Below are 22,092 nucleotides of genomic sequence, written 5' to 3' on the forward strand. Positions count from 1 at the left end.
CAAGCTTGCCTTTCCGTCGGGAATGTCGTTAAACGCCCCGCTATTCCCCCCCTACCACCACCACCACCACTACTTTCTTTTTTTCTCTCTTCTCCCCCCCCCCCGCCCCAACCTTCATATAAGTAAACAGCCCTCTGAAGCCGAGGTGGAGGTCATGTTAAGTCATGCAGTCTGACTTCGTGAACTTTGAGCTGGGTGATTAGGAGGGGGGTTCTCCTTTTTCAATTTCTCCACTTCCTAGGTCTCTCCATTGTTCCAATTCCAAACAGCTGCTGGTGCTAATCTTTCGGTTATTTGCAATCAGGAGGAAAGAAATACCCGCACCCTAGAGTGCTCCAATATTAGCCCTGCCAGTGGAGTAAAGAGACCACTGGAAGCTGGGGAGGTGGAGAAAAACAAAACAGAACAAAGTTATTGAACTCAGTTTGACTCTGAGCCCTTCAGGTACCTCTCAATCCCAAATCCGCACCGGCAGAAAGCCATGGAAATCAGACTTACAGGTACCACAGCACTTCAGGCCGGCCCTGGCCTTCCAAAGGTTAAACTCCTCCACCTACCGAAAGCCTGGCCAGAGCGGGGGGGGCCGGGGGCGACTAGCAGCCGGGGGCAAACTGGAAGGCAGCACCACCACCAAAGCCCAGTTGGAGCGAAACCCGGGAATGCCCGGGAGCGTTTCGCTCGCGTTGGCTCGGAGGGCTTTGGGTTTTTATTCTTACTATTGAGAAGGGCCCAAGGGGTTCGGGAACCCCCCCGGGACCAAGAAACGGGCTGGAGACCTGCCGTTTCTCGGGCGGAGAAGCAGCAGGCCTGCCTGCACGGGGACCCTCGGCCCCACCTGCGCAGCCAGGTGCCCCCCTGCCCTGCTCTTTATTCCCCTCGGAAGCAGGGTGGTGGTAGGCGGGTAGTGGGAGAGAGGGGGTGCCTACCTGGAGGCAGCCCGGAGGGGAAAAGGGAATCACCCCCCCCCGGCTTTCCAGGCAGCCCGAGCAACCTCTGCCAGGAGCCTCCAAAACCGGGCGCCCGAGCAGGGCTGCTCCCACCGCGCCTCTCTCCGCGCTTTACTAACGTGCTGCCCTGGCTCTGCCGGGGGAGGGGGGGGGGACATTAGCCCGTGATAGTCTTACACAGGCTCTGCCTGGCCTGCAGCCCTCTCACCAGCATCGCGGAGCCTTCATTGGTTTACTTAGGTGTTAATCCCTTAACAATCAAGTTGTCTGACCACGGAGCCCCGTCTCTATTCTTGTTTACATCTAATTACGGGTCTGAAACGGCACTCTCCCCCCCCCCGCCCTTCAAACCAACTTTCATTTCACCCAGTGTAAGCAGGTAAAGCTCCCGAGGAAGCCACTGAAGATATAATTGCAGGCGCGCTACCTCGGCAGCAGCTCGGCTCAGCTCTGCTGCGCGCAGGCGGCGAGGCCGGCTGCAGACGGGGCGGCCCTCGGGGTGGCCTCGGGGCGCCCGGGTCCGCCGCTGCCCGGCAGCCGCGCTGGGAGCAGGCCCGCCAAGACGCCTCCTCGCAGATGAAAGGAAGAGCCTCCCTCGTCCCAGTGTCACGAGCATCTTAGAGCTTCGCTTAATTCAATTAAGGCTCGTAACTCCAGGAAACCAGCGGAGATCCACCCGAGCAAGCCAGTAGCCAGGGCTAACAAAGGACCTTTCTTCACAGAGGGTGTAAGGACCCCGGCTGGCCCATGTGTCATCCATACCCAGAGACTCCTGACTCTTCGGGGTTAACAATTCAGACACCACTGCGAGCTCTGGGACTGCATCTTGGCTTAGATAGTGTCTCAGCCCTGGGGCAATTCCTCTAAATCAATTTTCAAAACAATCAGTTTAGGGGCTTTTAATTAAGCTTTAAACCAGTGGTTAAAAATAGCAGTTTACTTCTTTGGGATGCAAACTAGGCTAGCATAAAAATAAATCAGAGAGACGAACCCGCTGCCTTTTGGGATTCAGGGAAACGTAGATTATATGCGTCCCAAGATTACGGGGATTTTTTCCCCCTTTCTTTTAATACTTATTTCCTCTCACCACAGCTCTTCTTTCCCTGCCAGATACTGAACTGTAAATCTGGGAGATCCCATGCCTCTTTCCCAAACCGGAGCAAAGGAGAATTTCAGTGAGGAAACCCTGCCTGCAGAGAGCCGGGCCGGGGTCCCACTGCGGACAGCAGGCTCGTCGCCTATTTCTAGCCACTAGGAAGGAGGGGGCGGGGGGGGGGGGAAGAAAGAAAATAAAAGGGGGAAAAAAAATCTGACTGGGCTTTATTACGGGGAGGCGGAAAACGCAGAAAGCCCAGGCAGACCCGAAGCGGAGGCGCCCGGCGGTGTGCCGTGGGAGCCCTCCGCGAGCGCCCACGCGGGTCCCGCCAGCGCCGCCCCGTCCTTGGGGCGCCCAAAAACAGCCTAGCAGGCGCAGGTCTCCTCTAGCAGCCACCCGATGAAATAAATAGGCACAGCAAGGGCGAGTCGACAGATGCATTTAGGCTCCTGGGTTTTTGCCTTTCCTTGCTTTTGTAGTTTAAATCAGATCCTCCAGGTTATTTCGGCCTCCCGCCCTCCACCTCCATCCTCTTTCTTTGTTTAATGCTCTTGTGATTATAGCGAAAGGGACACTCGCAGGGCCTAGCCCGAAATACACGCTCCACACCTTTAAATCTCTTAAGCCGGAACAGTTTTTTGGCTCCCCAGACTCGGTCGGAAAGCAGATGCTTAAATGTAGCGCTTGCAGCACAGGGAGCTCTTTAAAGGGACCACTGTGTTAGGTTGATTAAAGAGTAATTAAGGGCGGCGGGACTCCTTTGGTGCTGCCTGTGGGACTATCCGTACCCGGAGGATTTCTCCCTAGGTGACCCAGATAAATTACAGATATGGCTGAAATAACTTTTGTCCACTTCGGGCCGGGATGAGCCCGGACGGCAAATCCCTACACAGCAGTGGCTAATTAGGCAGTCATGCAAAACGCAGCAAGTTAACCTGAAGCGAAGCTCGGTCGGCAGCGCCAGACCGGCGAGGGGCTTCGCCAGCCGCTCGCCCTCTCTAACAGCCCCCCCGGCCCACAGCCCTCCCCTAAAGCCAAAGCCTGGGCGCAAGCGTGGCTCCTGGCAGCCTTCAGGCCAAGCGGGCAGCCAAGACCTTGACCCGGTTCGAGCCCAGTTTCGGGGCCGGATCCGGAGTCGCGCCGGCAGCAGCTCTCGCCCCCGGCCGGGGGGTGCAGGGGCTGCCGGGGTCCCCCCTGCCCGGGAGAGGGGACGGTGCCCCCGGCTCAGGTGTCCTCCAAGCCGAGCGCCTTTTTCCTCCTCTTTCCCCTCGCCAGCGGGAGGAAGAGGGGGAGCAAGCCGGGATATGGGGACACCCCATTCCGGGGAGGGCCGGGGTGCGAGCCCCCTAAAAAACTGTCCGGACCGCAAAGAAAAACGCAAGGGGGAAACAAAGCGTAAAGGCAAAAAATAAAATAATAAAATAAAATAAAATAAAATACGGGGCTGGCGGAGCGAGGGCGAGAAAGGAGGTTTCTCCGGCCAACCTGCTCTTTCCACCCCAGGCAGCCCGGAGCGGGGCAAAAACTTTCCGCCCAAGGATTCATCCCCCCCCCGACACCCCTCTCCTTCCCCTTCCCCTTCCGCCGCAGTTTCAAGGACTTTCCGCCGCTACTTCTCCCCTCGCAGCCCTCCCCCCTCCACCGAGCGCCTTTCCCCCCTTTAGATCTCAGCGTGTTTGCTCTTGACTTCATCCCCTAAGTCAATAGTTTGAAGATGCCCTCATCCTCAGAGGCCCGAGCCCCCGTGTCCCCTCCCTGTTTTCTTCGGCGGATAATGGCAGCCTTTTGTTGTGTAATCAAGCTCCCGAGGGGTTGGGAGACAGATATAGATTCTTGGCATTTGTCGGTGAAAATGAAAGCTGGATTAGGCAGAGGCGGCTGCACACTCCATGGTAAAGGACAACAACTATTCCCCCATTGAAAGTCCCATTCTGGTTTGGTTATTTTATCTTTAAAGTTGTTTGTATTTCTAAAGTGGCTATTGATGCACTTAGAAAGTGTAGCAAGCTGTAAAGCCTCGCTTCAAATGAAAGGAGGACAAAAAAAAGAGGAGGTTAAGGGGAGAAAACAGAGTGAGAAAAAATACCGTCATAAAAGGAGGGGGGGAGAGAGGAGGGGGAAAAGAGTTAAAAAGATCAAATTCAGCCTGGGTAAAGTTTAAAATCGGAGAGAAAAGTCACGAAGTCACAGCAGCAGGGAAAGGAGCAAGAGCACCGGGATTTCGGCTCCGTTTTTGGCGCAGGGGTGTCTGTACGGCCGCCCCTGCCCTGCCAATCCGAGTGCCTTGCAGGGACACAAAAATTACAATATTTAGATTTCCCTCCTGCGCGATTAGCTGACGGATCGGTTTTGACTGGGATATTTTTTTCTCCACGGGGGACACTTGACTCTTTGCAAGTGAATTCTAAACCTAACCAGATTTTTGTTCTTCGCTGAAGTTATTTTATTCTTTAGCAATTGATCATAACAACCACCCCATTTTCTCTTTGACAGAGATTTGCTGAGACTCTGTTGCCAAGCCTAAATGGGGAAGATTGTTCATCTCTGCACTATTAACCTTTGCGCATTTTCCCTTGAGAAGCATGGAGATTTTGACAATATATATATAATTTTAGCCCAAACATCACTCGGACTTAACCATTTTGGATCCCTTCGTTCTTTAGATGCGTCTTAATCTGGGGCTGTACCGCCTGCTCCTCTTTGCGTATTTCCCCCTTCCAGTGAATGGAAGGTAGCAAGAACTGGGCTGTTTTGTTTGTTTTTTTAAGAAAAACATTTGTTTAAACCCCAAACTTTTCTGCTCCTTTTGCTGGAGTTTCAGGAATGGAAATTGCAGCTTACCCGCTGCGAGCATATTCAGCCGCACACACAAGGGAGGGTTTGTGGTTGGAATGAGATTAAGGAGAAAACTCCAGGATAAAGAAACAGAGCAACAAGGTACAAACCAAATATTCGCATTCTCAAAAAGAAAAAAAAAGCTTCAAATAGCTCAATTTGCTGCTATTTAGCATCAAACAGTCATCTTTTCGAGAAGTGGGGAGTGTATTGGAAAGAATTTAAAAGAATTAAGTTACTGCACAGAAATAACAAATCCCTCTAGAAAATGCCAGCGTTTCACTAACCGCGTAAGTGTTTACGTTTACGTACATATATATATATATATATATATATATATTCCTTTAAAATCACCAGCAGCTCCGACTATCTGCCTTCTCTTGGATAATTTACAATATACAAAGGTTGGGTGCTATTAATCCCTTCCCCCCAACCCCCCATTTCTATTCATGTCAATGTTTCTTTCTTTTTTTCTAGCAATCAAATGTGTTGGAAACAATGCGCCGAATTTAAACATGACTCTCCCCTGAATATCCCCTGACATCTAACTGTCCTTTGCACATTCACCCTCTCTTTTTAAAGACGCTTATACATTTAAAAATGCAAAATAATGCAACCATCGGATCTTTAAAGGGCAACACTAGACTCTAGCTGGACTGATCAATCTTCTGGGGAAAAAATCTCTAGCAAGTTGTTCAACGGGGGAAGTTTCTTAGTCGATTTAAGGAACCTGCTTCTAACTTTAGCAGAGGCGAAAATCACCCTAGTACTTTTTGCCCCACTTGCAGGGAAGTTGCTCAAAAGCAGCTTCTGGTGGAGAAATCTTGTCGAGTCAACTTTCCTGTCTCTCCTTGAATTCCCAATAAATATGCAAATCAATTCGGCCCCATAATGCCAACAACAAGGGAGGGGAAAAAATAATAAATTTACGAAATTGCGGTCGCCTCGGACGTGCCTCCACCCGAGATTTGGGCTCCAAGGGAAAACGGCAGCGGGGCAGGGGGGGAGGCTCCCCCCTCTCCCCCCTTCCTCCCCGGCCCTTGTCCGGGCTGCTCGCTGGAGAAAGGCAGCGGCGGAAGGAGGCGCTCCGCACCCCGGGGCGCCCCGGCCGGCGGGATGTCACCGCGGGGTGTCACCTCGGGGCTGCCCGTCGGGGGTCACCGCGGGGTGTCACAGCAGGGTGTCACCGCGGGGTGTCACCGCGGGGCTGCCCGTCGGGGGTCACAGCAGGGTGTCACCGCGGGGTGTCAACGCGGGGCTGCCCGTCGGGGGTCACCGCGGGGTGTCACAGCGGGGTGTCACCGCGGGGTGTCAACGCGGGGCTGCCCGTCGGGGTGTCATCGCGGGGGTATCACCCCGGGGCTGCCCGGGGGGGGGGGATGCCACCGCGGGATGTCACCTCGGGGCTGCCCGGGGGGGGGGGGATGTCACCGCGGGATGTCACCTCGGGGCTGCCCGGGGGGGGGATGTCACCGCGGGATGTCACCTCGGGGATGTCACCGCGGCGCTGCCCGTCGGGCTCCGCTTCCCAGCGCCGCCGCCGCCCGCCCCGCCGGGCAGAGCCACCTCCTGGGAGCCCGCAGCTTCCTAACCGCTTCCTTCCCCTCGCCGCTTCCCGAAGGAGCCCCCAGGGCGCTTTGATCCGCGGGCTGCGGGGGCTCCGCACAAAGGCGGCACTGAAGGCTAAAGGCTGCCAAGCGCCCCCCCCGTCCCCCCCGAGCTGCCGTGCCCTCAGCCCCGCTCGCCAGGGTCAGGCAAAGTGCTTCCTTCCAATTTTAGCAACAGAGAAGAGTGAAAACCAAGAAGGGCTTCCTCTCTTCCCCGGGGGCAGGGGAACAGCCAGCTCGAAGGGGGGGGACGGGTGCGCTATCGCTTTGCTCTTCCCTTCCTCGGCGGCGCTGCCCGAAGCGGAGCATCCCCGGCCCGCAGCCGGCCATGGGAAACGGCCCCCTCTTCGCCGGCCACCTTTGTGTGCCCCCCCCCTTCCCAGAGAGGGGTTTTCTGCCTCGGACAGCGTTTCTCGGGCAGGTGGAGGTGCAGAGGGGGCGGCCCGAGCCCTCCCCGACGAAAGGGGCGGAAAGCTGCCGCCGGGAAGGCTCGGCGCAGATTTTAGTTTCTTCCAAACAAGCGCTTTCCCTCATCCTTCTCGGTTGAACCGCCCCCCCCGCCCCCCAAACAAAAAAAAAAAAAAAGCCAGGGAAGGCAGGAGCCCCAAAGCTGCGCGGCCCCAGCAGCCCGGCTGGGCTGGCAGTCACGCGTGAAACGGGGGAGCTAAGACGTGTCCCCAGCTCCACGTTTCATGAATGAGCTGCCCCCTTCCCCTCTCCCTCCCCCTACATGTATCTAGATGGACAGATAGAGATGCATTTCATGAATGAGCACCGGGCCCTCCCCGCCACGCACCCCCCGCTCCTTCACCGTCCCCGCAGAGCCCATAAACAGAAACGGCCCTTTGCAGCAATTCATCACAGGAGCCAGAGCCATCCAAGCAAGTAATACGTAGCCTCAGATCTAGTATGTCCCACAAGACAGAGCGCCTGCTAATTAATAGACAGTGATTCCTGCAAGCAGCCCTAGCAGTCTGTAATATGATGAACTTCCTTTGTACCGGTGTCACCACAAATGTTTCTGATAAGGAAAAGCATCCAAGGATCAAAGACTATAAGCTTCTCAATTTCCTCAAGCTGCCTCTACTTTTCCTCACCTACTTTTTCTTTCTTTCTTTCTCCCCCCCCCCCGCCCTCGCCCTCTCCCCGTTTCAGTCCCTCCAAGGAGGTGCGAGCGGCGCTCGCAGCCCTTTGGGACACCCCTGGGGCCCGCCGAGGGCGCGGGCCGGTCCCGGCCTCAGCAGAGCAGGGACCACCTCCATGGTCGCATCTCCACCTCCATGGTCGCATCTCCACCTCCATGGCCGCATCTCCACCTCCGGTCCCCAGCAGCTTCCTCCCTCCCCCGCAGCTCCTCATCTCCTCCCCGCTTCTCCCCAACTCCGGCTGACAAACGTCTTTATACATAACCAGGCGTGATGGTTTCTCCAGTTTCTTTCGCGGCAAGACCGTGGGCAGCGCAGCCCCCCCGGCGGGGAAGCGGGCCGGCGGCGGGGAGGCGAGGCCGGCTGACCCCCCCCCCCCCCCACCAACCCGGGGCCGGTGGGGAGCGGAGGGGACCATACACCCCCAATCCCTCGGCCACCTGGGCCCGCTGGTTTCTTGAACGGAGGCACCTGGAGCTTTTGGAGGGGCCTCGGAGCGGGGCGGGCCGGGGGGAGCCGCTTTCCCCTTGCCCATCCCCGGCCCCTCCGCGCAGCCCCCGCGGGAAAGCAAAAGCCCTTTGGGGCCGCGCGTTGGCGGGGGAGGGAGGGAAACGGGCCTTTCTGTTTTCTTTTTTTTTGTAGTAAATGGAAACAGCCTCTTTATAAATATATATCATCTCCAAAGCTCGGGTCTTAAGAAGGTCCCTTATTTGCTTATTTCTTTTGTAGCAAACGTAATTTTCAGAAAGATACTCCCCCCCCCCCCCCGCCTTACCCTAATGCTCGAGTAAGTACCTTACAGCTTTAAGGCTAGTGTTATATATGCTTTAAAATCCTGCCATGTAAATTCCACTGAAAAATTTGGAAAGCTTCTCGGGGGGGGGGGGGGGGAAGAGGGGGAGGGGGAGAAAGGGGAGGTTAATCCGGGTTTAATGCTATGATGCAGTCACAGGACCAGGGCTAGGCTGATTGTGTTATCTCTTCCCAACATTTGGGTCTCCCATATTTCACCCAGCCAAATAGCTGCGAGAAAAAAGTGCGTATGGAGGCACTCCTGACGCCTCAGGAAAATATGTTATTAATATCTAAATAACTTCCCAATACTGTCTCTAAATCTCCCCTTCACCACTCCAGATGATGAATTCGTTTGAAGTGTTCTCCCGTCTCATCTTTTCAGTGTCTCTCTCTCTCCCCTTTTTTTATAACCAGGCTTATTTCAAACTGGTAAATATCTAATTCCTTTAACCACACTGCTCACACGTCTCTCCCCTCTCTTATATACAATTCCCATTTAGAGAGATCCATATATATGTATATATATATATATGTACACATACACACTATAGAATAAAGCGCAACCTAGCCCTAAACTAGTTCTTAAAATCATTTGGGATTTAAGAGCGGGTTTTTTTTTGGTGGGGAGGGGGGGGAGATCCGCTTGTTTCAAGACGATGCCCCCACACACCTGGATCACGCGTATTTGCCTTACAGTCTTCTTCCTGCCATTTAATTCAGTCGCGGCCTTCCCTCTCTTCTACCCCAATTACGAACAAGACGCCGGATTAGAAATATACCTTACGGTTTCCTTCCTCCTCTGCGGTATCACGGAATCCATCTCCCACACTCAATTACGAATCATAAAATACCTACTTCCTACCCTTCCTAGTGCATAACGTAATCTACCATCCACCTTCAGACTGCAGCCCAGAACCGTCTGCCTTATATTTCCTTTCTCTTCCTGCTACATTAGCAAGCTAAACCCCGGGCACCCCACCTGCCAGCCGGCAATCCTGATAGCGATATTGGCCTTATATTTTTTCCTGGTCTGTAATTGAACCTATTCTTCTCCCCACCCACCGCCAAAAAGGAGGGAGGAGGGGGGCTGTAGAAAAAAGGAAAAACAAACAAACCCTGGATCATAAACATCTCCCTCATATTATTTCTCTTCCTACTGTATAATTGAACCTCTCTCCCCGCATCCTTGTCTTAAGTTTGTTTTTTAAAATGTCTTGTATTAGATTATACTCGTTTATTCCCCCTTCCAACCTTATCTCTCCTCCTCTCTTCTCTCCTTCCCGTCACACTTGATTTAGGAAGGAGTTTATCTTGCAAACATTTGCCTACTTTGTTTATGTAGACCAGGTTCTGCAGCTACTTGTTCCCAAAAGCCACTGTTTGCCTTTGTAATTGTTATCTGTGTTTATTGTTGTACCTCATTTGTCTCAGCTTTTTTTGTGACATGTAAGCTCCGTGTGTGCTCACATACAGTCCCCCCCTTCCTCCTCTCTCCCTGCTTTTTTTTTTCCCCTCCTCTTTCCTCCCCTCTCCGCTCGCTCTCTCTCCTCTCTCCCTGAAATATGCACAGAATAACTGAGCCTAAAGCCAATGAATTGCTTGACACTACCCTATCTCTTTCCTGCCCCCCATTATTAGAGCTGATCCCACTCAGAACACTCACAAATCCCGCCTGGTCTCTGTTTGATTAGATTGCCAACCTTTCGTAATCCCTTGATTTGATGAAGTGTCTATTCCCCCCCCCCCCCATTTCCCTTCTAAACATACATTTACAGAGAAAGCGCTTGTTGGTTTTAAATCAATGCAGATTGTTTGCTGATCAATTGACTCGATACCCTCCTTTCCCCCCCCTTCCTTCTCCTCCCCAGCTCCGACTCGGGGAGACAAAGCCACTTTCCAGGTGTGGAAGCAAAAAAATGCGGCGGAGGGAAGAAAGGCGCCGGGGTCCCCCCTCTTTCTCCTCATTCACTCGCTCCCCCGAGCCTAATTAAATTTGGCAGGACCTTGTACACAGGCCAAACAGCTTCCTACTGTCTCAAGCCCCCGAAAAGAAAAAGAAAAAAAAAAGCCACCACAAAACCCACCCCACACACCTCAGCGGCAATGACGGAGACCAAATTAAATCGTTACCACCTCGACTTGGAAGTGCCCAAACATTCACACCCCCTCGCTGCTGTTCACACCTGGCCACGTTTCCCTCTCCCCGCCCCCGGCAATAACAGCAGCAGCAGCGGCAAAACCCCTTTGCCACTCTCGGCTCCCCCGACCTCCTTCCCACCCCGCGCGCTGACCCGGCGTGGGGCCGCCCCGCGCGTGGGAAGCCGCCGAGCTGGACTCCAGCGGCTCCTATGGGGCAGGTCGCCCCGCATCCCCCCCCCCACGTCTGCTTGCAATTAACACCCAGCCAGGATGAGCCCCCCCCCCCCCCGCCTTTCACACCCCTCCTGCCTTAAGCGCTGGGCACCTTCCCTCTCCGCGTTGCGGGTGTCCAAATTAATCCCCCCCCCCGCCCAGCACCCCGGGATCAGCCCGCGCCCTGCCCCGCCCGGGCGCCGAGCCGCCCCCCACGACCCTCCCTAATAAACCCCAATAGTCATAATAAATAACAACAAAAATAATAATAACTCGGTCTTAACAAGGATAAAAAAAAATAAAGTGAAGCCTCATGAATATATGCCCAGGGCTAGCTGGAGTGAGCCGTTTAAAGATGAAAGTGCAAAGAAATAAAGGCTCAATTTAATCTGCCTTAAAACCCTTCAACTTAACGTTTGTGCTTGGAACTCAGAGAGTGAGTACTGATTGGGGATAAATACATTTCTTAGCATGCCTTGGAGCTATTACACCCTTCTCCAACACAGCTCCCTATTCAACAGCCACAGTTTTCATTACCAGCTCTAATAAGTCTTAACATTATTAAATGCCAAGCAGACGATAGAAAGAAACAGGCGCAGGGTGGAATCTTTCTTTAACACTTAAAAAGAGAGAGCATTTAGGGCTGTCTTCCTCCGGCTCCCCGCAAGGAGAACCCGCAAACGGAGCAAAGGCGTTTGTCAAGAGGAAAAAGGCCAAAACAAAGTTTCCCCTTTCCTTCCCTTGCCGCCCTGCCCCCCCATCCGTAATAATAGTGAAAATGCATTTTTTTTAAAAAATTACACACCCACGCAGTAAAAGGCAGAGCTGGTGCAGCAGAGCTAAAAAGCGGGTAGGACAAGTGTCAGGAATGCGTTGGCATTTTTATTTTATTGAACCCCCGCCCGCACTCCCAGGAAAACTGTCCCAGTGGTGGGGAAGAGGGAGGCGAGATCGCTAAAGAGTATTGCTATTCCCGAGCAAAAAAATAAAGCCGGAGAGGCAGAATATGCGGTGCACACCCACCCACTGCCTGTAAGTGTTTTACAACTTAAGAATGGTCATTAGTTACCTTAATTGGGGCTATTAAAACTTCTCCAGACGTAAAAACACACCTTGACAAGGTTTTTGTTGTTGTTAAATTACGAGATCCTGTCGAGATTGTGGCGAGCACTTTAACCGCCTAAGATCAAATTCTGGAGAGAAACGAGATTCCCATCGCCGCACGGTCCCTGGCGCTTCCTGGCGCATTACACTTGCCCGACTCCGGTATTTCTACTTGCTGCTACTTTCCCCCCACACTCCAAAGGCTTTCGATATATATATTTATATTTTCGGTTCTCTGCAGAGTCGGGGCACAGTTGCGAGGGGAGGAAAACCCACCGGTAAAGGGCGATTTCTCTGGAGGGATGGGGAGCGCGCTCGTAGGTAACGCGGCGCTCCGCGGGCTCCGGCCGCAGGAAATTGCCCAAATTAGCGCTCGATTCAGAACGGACTGGTTTCCATAAAGAAATGGGGAATCGCGTTTTATTTGTCCATGATATTACCCATGAAGAAATAGACCGGGTTTTGTTTCCCTTGTTGACACGCGCTTCTGCATATTATTAAGGAATAAAAAGCCGCCAGCTACTTCATCCTTTTTCTTTTTGGGGGTGAGGAGGGAAGAGACGCACGGGTAGGGGGGAAAAAGTCATTTTACAGGTTTTTTTTTTTTTTAAGCGGCGAGTCCCAGATAAAACAAAACTGAAAAAAACAAAACCTCTCCCCCCCCCAAACAAAAAAAAATCCCAACCTGATGCGGAGGGAGCTGTTCTTACACACAATGGACCCGATTTGCAAATGAGCATTGCCCATTTCCAAATCACAAGAAACATTTTGCAACGTCCAACGGCTATCCTTTTTCCAACAGACGGTCCTATAATATTACAAAACTATCTAACAGCAGGGAGTTTTGAATAATTTATCTCCCTTTCTTCCCTTCCTTGGCCCTTTGTCCAAACTTTTTCTCCTCCTTGCAGAATTTTGAATGAGAATAGACAAGCCCTCCCTCCCCCATCCCTTTACTCCATTTTTAAGGCAGCCTAGGGTTTTTCCCTTTTTTTCCCCCCTTTCTTTTTTCTTTCTTTCTTTTTTTCCCCCTTCTACTGTTTGCTTTTGTGGTCAGGAATCTTTTGCTTATAAAGCTTCAATAGACTTGAAGGTCTTTGTAAGTGAAGTTCATCTTCAAGGTTGGAAAAAAAAAAGGATCGGATCCTTAAAGAAACCCCCTTTGTGCACCTTCATTTGAAACTTAGAGTAATGTTTGATTGTGACACGGAGAAGCTTTTCTCTGCCCCTATTTTACCCTGCCCTCTAAAACCAAATTCACCGCACTTCAATATCGCGAGTCACTCGCATTGTTCCGAATCGGGGAAACTTTGCGGCTACTGAGAAACTTTGTAAGTGATCTCCCCCTGCTTCCCACACGGAGATTTGTGACTGTTTCGGTATAGAAAATAACTTCTGTTCTGCTCCCTCGGCCCGATACCGGCATTATCGCAAATCCTCCGAAGGAACCCCAAGTCCGACCAATTCAAAGCCAGCACAAAAACGACGGTCCTGAGCGATCGCCATTTTGCGATCGATCTTGCGATAGAAAAATAGGGAAACCCCATCCCTTCCCCTAAAGCCCCTCGCCAGGACTTCTAAAATTGCCCTTTCCCCGCTCAGAAAAGCGCCGAGTTCTTGGACACAAGGAAATAATTTTCTGCCTAAACCGATGCAGCAGCTCCTCCGTCCCGGTCCTCACATCATCCCTGTGTTTGCAAATGCTCTCCTTGATAAACCTTAAACACGTCCCCTAAAAATGCCATCTTTCTCTTGTTTTTTTTTTTTGGGGGGGGGGGAGGCGAGGGAGAGGAGGAAGAAGGAGTCACTGCAAGAAGTTGGTTTAACCGGGAAAGCAGTGCAAAGGCTGAAGTTTGCAGGCGACTCTTCCCTCCCAGCCTTCCAGGTACGATCACCGCGGCACCCACTTATTTTCCAGCCCTCCCTCGCCGGTTCTCAGTGCTTCTCCTCCCCCAGGGCTTCCCGAAAACGGCATCAGGGCCCCGGCCCGCTCCCTCGCCAGCCTCCCCCCGGATGCCGGCGCCGCCGGCTTTACAAGTTGTCTCCTCTCTTGCTCGCACCGCAAGCGGCGGGAGGTGCCAGCAGGGATGCCCCAGGCTCGCCCCCGCCGCCCGCAAGCCTTTCACCAGCCGCACCCGGCTTATTATTTCATTATTATTATTATTGCTGTTATTATTTTCTTTCGCGGGGCGGCTCTGTTAACTGCTCCGATGCGAGGCCCGCGGCCCCCTGCCCTCCCCTCCCCGCAGCGGGGCCTTTCGCCGAGCCCCAGAGCAGCGCGTATCCCGGGCTCCCTAATTGATATTGATTGGCCAAATCGGTCAACTGTCAGCCAGAGTTTCAGGGGACCACTTAGAGAGCAGGAGAGAAATCTGTTTAACAAATTCATTTAGGAATCAGAGATTCCTTCCCCCCCCCACCCTCCCCGCCCCAAGCCATCTCCTCTCCCTCCGCTCCCCCCCCCCCCACCGCCGCATACCCCCTTCTCTTCCCCAGGCCTTTATAAATAATTGATCCAGAGTGACTGCAAGCAAAACGCCACCGAGTCGCCCTCGCAAGGGGCCCACAAAGCACCCCAGCCCCGGGCCGCCCCCCCCGCTCGCCGGGGCCCCGCAGCGGACACGCCGGCGTCGCACCTCTCTCTGCCCCCTTGACTCCTCCATCAGTCATTGCGGGCAAGGACGAGTAAAAGGGGCCCCGGAGCCGGCCCCTGCCCTGCCTGGGGCTCTCGGGGGCTGCCCGGTGCACGCCCGGCCGCCTTTACCTTTGTCGCCCAGGATGCCGTCTATGCTGTGCTTGGCTTTCTTCTCCCCGTCTTCCTCCTTTTTGTCGCAATCCTCCTCTTCCTCTTTCTTCCCGAATTTGATTCGTAGCACACGGCTAATCGAACTCACTAAACCTCAGACAGTCAAAGACAAAAAGGCAAGTATAAGCTGCCTGGGAAAGCGACCCCCGGGGTGGGGGGGCCGGGGCGGCGGGCGTGGGGCAGGAGACCACGCAGGCACGGGGGCGCCCTGCCCACGGCTGCGCTCGGGACACGAGTCCTCGGGGCGGACCCACGCCGAAAAAGTCACCTTGCTTCTCCTCCGCCACGGCCCCTGCTCGCAGGAGCAGAGCCGGGGGGGGGCGATGCCCCAAACGCGGGGTTACTCTCAGCAGAAGGAGCCAGCACCAAAAACAAGATACGCGCACAAAAACACCGAAACAGACCCTACGTGCGGCCCTGCATGCCCATTTTGGGGGTGCACGGTCGCTCTCCATATGCCGAGGGGGGAATGCCCGTTTGCACAGCCCCACGGGCACCCACCACCACCCAGTTGCAACCAGGGTGAAACGAGCTGGACTTAAGCTGCTCCTATGGGGCAGGTGGACCCGGGGCAGCGAGCAGCCTGGGAGCCCTGCAGAGCCCGGCTGTCGGGTCTCGCCCAAATTGCTCCCCTGCTTTCGAGGGAGCCGCGACCCGTTGAGGAAATCGGTTTGCTGGTGCGTTTGTTTTGCCAGCAGACCGCAGGGCTCGGAAGCGCCCCTCACCTCTGCTCTGGGTCTCTTCGCTGCCGCGGGGTTGCTTTTGGGTGCTTCCCCCCCCCGCCCGCCCCTTCCCTTTCAAGCAGGGGCTGAAAGGAGGTTTGTAGCCCCTGGAAATATGTTCGGTGTCAAGTCTGTGGCGGCTGGAGATAATCATTTCCCTACATCTTTCTCTGTGCGTGGGTGTCTGGGAGTATTTCTTGCCAAGCAGCCTTCTCACCTGAGGGAACAGTGCTCCGGTCACAGTGGCCGTCCTTCAGGAGCCTGTCCCGGATCTCCCAGCTAAACATCCCGGGGTTCTCGCGCTTATACTCCTCTATTTTCTTTTCCACGTCGGGAGTTGCAACCTGCTTTTGTGATCAATGGCCACCAGTGTGTTGCCCGCGTGTGCAGAGAAAGGGGAGAGAAAGAAACCACTTTTAATTTAAAAAAGAACCCGAGGCACCCTTCAGTTCAGTCCTTCTCACCCCGGTTGCTATTTTCGGGACTAAGAATGCGATTTCCAGGGGCAGGGAAGAGGAAAATAAAGGCGCTCCTCTTCCCCCCAAATCGAAGCGGAGCCCTTGCAGAGGGGGAGCAAGGAAAGCGGCTGGGCCGCATTCACTCCGAGCCTCAGGGAGGACGGAGGCAGGGAGGGGGAGCAAGGGATGCCTTTTGGGGGGGCGTGTTCGCCCCATTTATTATTCCCTACAACTCAAACTGGCTCGCCTCCTGCCGACACACCGGGAACCGAAGCAAACGCTGAAACGCGCCACTTGTTGCATACGGAAAAATCACTCTAATTTATTCATAGCCTTCAACTCGGCGCCGTTTTCTACCCATTTGCGCCTGCAAATTGCAGCTTTATTAAAGCCCGTTCCCTTCCTCCCCTCTTTCACTCCGTATTCGCTTTATAACCCCCCCCAAATAATACTAATAAAAATGAAACCTAATGCATTTTAATAGGGGAGGGCGCCGGCCCCCGCTGCAGCGCGGCTCGGCGAGGGGCGAAGCGGCAGCACCGCTGTTTGCTGGGGGCGGGGGGCAGAGGGGGCTCGGGGCGACCCTTGCTCACATTGCACTCACCCTGGGCTTGCTGCCTCCGATGGCTCCGGGCCGGATCGAGCCCGTCTCCTGGTACCTGCAGAGGATTTTGGAGACGCAGCCGTGGGAGACCCGCAGCTGCCGGGAGATCACGCAGGGCCGGATGCCGTGGTGCGCCATCTCCACGATTTTGTGGCGGATGTGGTTGGGCAGCGGCCGCCCGTTGATGAACACCCCGCCGAGCTGGTTGACTCTGCCCTGGCCCAGCGGAGTGGAAACTGGAAGCCGGAGCAAGTGTAGGGGGGGGAAAAAGTTGAGAGGAGGGAGCAAAACTTGGCCTAAAGGGGATCCCCTCGGTACCGCGGGGCTCCGCCGCCCTCCCGGAATTTGCACCTTAATTCCAGGCAGATCCCCATCCCCATCCCCATCCCTCAGCATCTCACGTTTATGCCGGGCTCTGCTTTAGGCATCCGCCCCCAGACCCGCACACGGTGCCCTCCGAGCCGCTCCCATCAGGGGCAAATACTTTTTCGATCGACACACTCAAAATAAAAATAGCCCAGGACCCCTCCCCTGCCCAGGCACCCCGTTCTCTTCCTTCAGGAGGGACCGCTCTGTTTGTTCCTTTTTTTTCCCTTCCCCCTGGGCATTTCATACCCACGTTTTAAATCATAGCTGACCTCTGAAACACGGCAAGATTTAAAACTGCATTGCAAAGCATAAAAAAGTTTCGAAGCGCGCTCCAGCGCTAGCTCCAAATTACGGGCAGGGCCAGGCGAGGTGGATTTTTATTTTCCAACCAACTTTTGGAAATAACCTCTTTAAATACCCTTGACGTTTTTTTCGTTTGTTTGGGTATTGTTCTTTTTATTTTTGGAGCTCGGGGGAAGGCGCGACGGGCGCAGCCCGCCCGGGGATGCAGCAGCGCGGCCCCAGCTCCTTGCGCTGCGCGGAGGGTCCCTGCCGCAGCGGGGGCCACCGGCTCTCTAATCCCCAGCTCGCCTCCCCAATTTGTTTAATATCTCGCAATGTAGATCTTGCAGATTAATACGATTTCACAGACTCAAAATTAAAAAAAAAAAAAGAAGAAGAAAGGAGGGGGGAAAAACTCAGCTGCATAATTTGCAGAAAGGCTGGAGGGGGCAAGGGACAGCTAAGGCGAGGGGTTGATTTTCTCTATACAAAGAAAAGTCGATTCCAGAAATTGCCTCGCGATTTAATAAGAATCATGCACTACTAATTCAAAGTCACTTGGCCAGCACTCCCTGGATATATCATTATCGACAGATAACACTCGAGTGGCCAATTTTACATTCAAGAGGTACTAAAATCACCGGCCGCTCTCTCTTTTCATTATTCCCAGTCATGTTGTGCAAATATTGTTGTAATCCTTTGATCCTTTCCCTTGCCGTCTGTTTTACTTCATTTGCTACAGAAAAGCACTTCAGCAAATCCCCCTAGCTTGTATGTTTTGCAGCCTGCGTGGTTTTCCACAGGTTTGAGTTTAGCCACTTGATCACGGTCTGCATGAAATTCTCGTGTTTAATAAATGCGAGGAGAGGGGCCCTACTCTAATTTTGTCTCTTTTTTTTTTTTTTTCTGCGCAGACAGCAGCCTGGGCAGAAATAATAACCCCGGTGCCGGGGATGCGCGCACACAATGGGGAAAGCAGATGACTCGAGAAGTTAATGCCGCAGCGCTGCGAGGTGGGCATGACACTTAACGAGGTGACAGCTTCACAGGGGCCTTCTGGAGCTAAAAAAAAAGGCCCTGATGGTAGGGCAAGAGGCGCGGGGCTGCCCCCCTCCATCCCCTCGCCGTCCCTGACCAAGGACACCTTGGCTGCCTGCGGCCGGCCCCGGGCTTGGCTGGACGGGCGCGCATCTGCTCCCACGGAGAGCAGGCGCTGCCGCTTCTTCCTCGGGAAAGTCGGAAACAATAAGTTTGGAGGGTTTTCCCCCTCATCTTTGGGGCTGGGTCGGGGAAATTTAGGAGGGGGAAGAAAAAAAAAAAAAAAGATAAAGGAAGAAAAGCCCAACCGGGTGCGACCTCAGCAGCGCGCAGAGCGGTTACAGCTGCCTCGGGAAGGCAACAGCGTGGGAAGGGAGCGAAATATCAGCCAGAAGTTGGACGCCCAAGTCAGGAGCCCCGAGGATTTAAAGTTTCCCTTCAAACCTGGCCCTGGCCGCGCCTAGAGCAGCCCAGCCCGGCTCTCCTCCCCCCCCCCCCATCCCAAACCTCCCTTTCTCCGCGTTATTTAATAAGAGGCGCTGAATTAAAGCGGTGCTCTCCGAAAGGAAAGCCGGTTCCCCCACACCTACCTTCCAGGGGGAATCCTGTGCGCGGGTAGTTCTGCCCCGGCGCCGGGCGCATCATCCGCGGCACGGTGCCGGGTAAAGCTGCCATGGCTGGAGGGCGGCGCGGAGCGGCGCGGAGCCGGTGCGGAGCGGGGCAGCGCCGGGCCCGGGCGAGCCGGCCGCGCTGCGGAGGCGCCTCTCGCTCGCCCGCCCGCTCCTCCGCGGCGAAGGGCGCTCGCTCTCTTTCTCTCTCTCCTTTCCAGCCCGCGGCTGCAAAACAAGGGAGAAATCTTTGCTCCGAAAAAAAAAAAAGGAAAAAAAAAGGGGGGGGAGTCGGGGGGGGGGAGGAAGGGGTGTGGGGGGGAGTCACCCACCAGAAATTCTCCTTAAAGTTTTAGGGCTATGTCACAACTGGCCTGAGCGGGCGCTCCGGAGGAATGTAACGCGTAGACTGCTCGGAGAAGCAGACACATCCAAAGTTGCCTCAGTGCTGGGCTGGGCTTACGGATGGGGGGGGGGGGCAGCTGTTTCCCCCTTCTTTCTTATTTTGTTGTTGCCTTTTTATTTTTTTGGCCTTTTTTTTTTTGGTCGGTGCCTGTTGTGGTGATCGCTCAGGGGACGGTTGTTGGAGGGGAGGGTGGGAGGGGGGATGATGCAGATGGAGGGTTTGGAAGTTGTTAAAGCGCCTAACTTGGGCGCCGTGGGTAGGAAGAGCGAGCCCCAAGTGCGCTGTGATAGGCTCCGGCTTCTTTCTTTTATTCATGAACAGGGAAGGGGGTACCACGATGGGGCCGAGGGACCAATAAGAGACAGCAGCTTCCCCACGCACAGGCAAATCTATGTTTTTTTTTATTATTATTCATTACTAGGCTTGGCCTTGTTTTGACGGAAAGCTGGGGGGTCCCCCCCCCACTTTTTAAAAATAAATATATTAGTGGGGGGTAGGGGTAAAGGGAGAGAGGAGAAACTTTAGGAAAGTGGTTTATTCGCCTAGGAAAACCGAGCGCTGGCGGTCCGGAGCATCCGTGCGGGGTCCCGCTCCCAAAATCAGCTACCCTTCTCTAGCCGGCCGCGCTCAGCCCTCGCCCCTTGCCTCTGCTTTGCAGCCCGCACCCGGGGTGGGGGGGGCAGCCGCGCTCGGATTAACCCAGCCCCAGGTAGCTCCCTGCGCGCCTCCCTCATCGTTATCACTGGGGTAATTAAAGAGGAGCATCCCGGCCCCCCTCCCTCCCCGCTCCCACGCCGGGGCCGCCCCGCAGAGCGCGGCTCTCCCGCGGGCTGCCCGCTCGCTCGCACCGCCCAGGTGCCGCGGCGGCCCGGGCCCCGCTGACCCGGGCCGGGCTCCACAAAATCGCCGCTGTTTGCCCCGAAGGTGGGAGCGGGGCAGGAATCCTCCTCGCAGCGGGGCATGACGCCAGGGCTCGCGAACCCTTTTGTTCGCAGCTGTAAAAGGACTTTTCGGCGCAAACCGCTGGAAACTTCGCCTCTTCCCCCCGCCTCCGACCCTCCCGGGGGTGGGGGGGAAGGAAAAGGCGAAGGACGTTTCTGACCCGGCTGCATCCAAAGATGCTGTCCCTAAACCCGCTTCCCTCCAAGGGCATCCCCAGAACCCCTTCCTCCCCAACCCTTCCCACATCATCTTTTAAAGCAAATGCTGCCAAGTAAAAGCCCTGAGAGCACGGCCGCATCTTCATCGCTCGCTCCTCTTCCTCCCCTCCGCAGCCACCTCGCCGGGCAAAGCCTCCGCCCGCCTCGCCGCTCGGAGCGGCAGCAGCTCCTTTGGTTTTAGCGCATTCCCGCCCCTCCACCTCGCCCCCCAAAAACAAAGAAGGGAGGGGGAAAAAAAATCAACACCGACAAATTCTTGCCGAGGTGTCAAGTTGCTCCCAAAGTCTCCTAATCTCGGCGCAGCGCTGAGTTTTGGGCTACGGCAAACGAAAATAAAGACGATCTCTTCCCCCCCGCCCCCAAAGCGCCAATTCCTGAAGTTTTAGGCAGAAAAATAACGGGCGGCGCTGAGGAAACGGGGCTGAAAGGGACCAGGTCGGGGCGACTCCAAGACCCTTATTAGCCGCATTCCTCCAGCGCGGCAGTAATTCAATTAGTTGCCTTTCATTGGGCTTGCATGGGGGAAGAGCCCGGGAATAAAGTTGGAAAATTAAACGTTTCTTGCTCTCCCCCCCAGCACCCGGGGCAGCAGCGATACCCCGGAGCAGTGCGCAAGCGGCGGCCGCGGTGCGCGCCGGCCCGCGCAGGGTGCGCGCTGCCCCGCGCAGGGTGCGCGCCGGCCCGGCCCGGCCTTGCCGGGGGGTGCCAGCCCCGCATCCAGCGCCGGGGTGGTTTTCTTCGCCCTGACCGGGGGAAAAAAAAAATCGGCGAAGATGTGACACTTCAAGCAAGAAACTTGGCTTGCTCCCGCCGCCGGCGGCTCCGTCGCGGAGCGGGGCGCCCCAGTTATACCGCCCCCCGCCGCTAATTCCCCCGGGGCTGCCCAAGGTTTTTGGCTAAAGCCGGCTCCCAAACGGCGGCAGGGGCGGGCAGGCGCCGGGCGAGGGGCTGCCGCGTCGGCGTTTCCAGCAGCCCTTGAATCCGGTGGGACGAGGGGCGCGGAGGGCAGGGGGCCGGGGCGGCGAGGCAGCCCGCACTCCCGCTGCAAAGCAATTTCGCAAATCATTTTGCCAACAATTAAGGAGTGTGCAGGGGTGAAATGGCGATTTCACATGCAGATCTCGGGGCTGCGGGCGTTACCTGCGCGCCCAAGCAGAGAGCCGAGCAAGGGGGCAATCCCCCTTTTTCTTTTTTTATTTTATTTTCGGCCCGGTGCTCTGCTCCAGTACCCAGGTTCACAAAAGAGACCCCCTTCTTTTCTCTCCTGGGAGCAGCGAGCAATAGATTAAAACAAGCATCAATCAGGAAAGAAGCAAGTAACTGCTTAAAGGAGCAGGGCAGAATTCCTCGCTTTCCCTTCCCTCCGCACATCTCCATGGTTTCCTAAGGTATGTTTCTGGTTGATAAATGCCGTATATCACCATTCCCTTTGGAGAAATGGCTTGTAAATCAGCACTGAAAGACAACTCATAAGCAGAAGGGAACAGGCTCGGCTTTTTTTTTAAGCGCATCGCCCCCAACAGCCGTCGCCTGCATCAGCCGCCTTCCGCGGCTGGAGGAAGGAGCTGTGCAAGTGCGAGGTGTTAGATGTCGCCTGGTCGGAAGGGGCGAACACGCCGCTGCCACTGTCAGGCTAGGAAACAGGTCTGTTTATTAAATTCTTCTCTTCAGAAAGGCGCACACAGGTTAGCTAAGCCTGCCCGGAAAAATCACTGAGGCAGGAGCATTGTGCCAAAGGCAAGGGAAACCCAACCCAAG

General features: G+C 54.9%; 1 protein-coding gene across 4 annotated transcripts in view; it reads right to left on the reverse strand.

The window, feature by feature from the left end:
* Positions 1 to 18,990, reverse strand: part of PAX7 (paired box 7) — a 113,443-nt gene extending 94,453 nt beyond the window's left edge. Inside the window, exons 1-4 of one of the 4 annotated variants that reach the window (XM_068916152.1) lie at positions 18,751 to 18,990; positions 16,472 to 16,707; positions 15,627 to 15,756; positions 14,646 to 14,774 (exon numbers count right to left, since the gene is read on the reverse strand). In XM_068916152.1, coding sequence (XP_068772253.1) covers positions 14,646 to 14,774; positions 15,627 to 15,756; positions 16,472 to 16,707; positions 18,751 to 18,835 — 580 coding nt within the window. In that variant the 5' untranslated portion in view covers positions 18,836 to 18,990. Of the gene's footprint in view, positions 1 to 14,645; positions 14,781 to 15,626; positions 15,757 to 16,471; positions 16,708 to 18,750 lie in introns of all 4 variants that reach the window. The other 3 variants (XM_068916153.1, XM_068916150.1, XM_068916151.1) reach the window with 3 other exon arrangements.
* Positions 18,991 to 22,092: the final 3,102 nt, after the last annotated feature.

This window comes from Struthio camelus, chromosome 21 (assembly GCF_040807025.1).
Source record: "Struthio camelus isolate bStrCam1 chromosome 21, bStrCam1.hap1, whole genome shotgun sequence".
Classification (NCBI taxonomy): domain Eukaryota; kingdom Metazoa; phylum Chordata; class Aves; order Struthioniformes; family Struthionidae; genus Struthio; species Struthio camelus.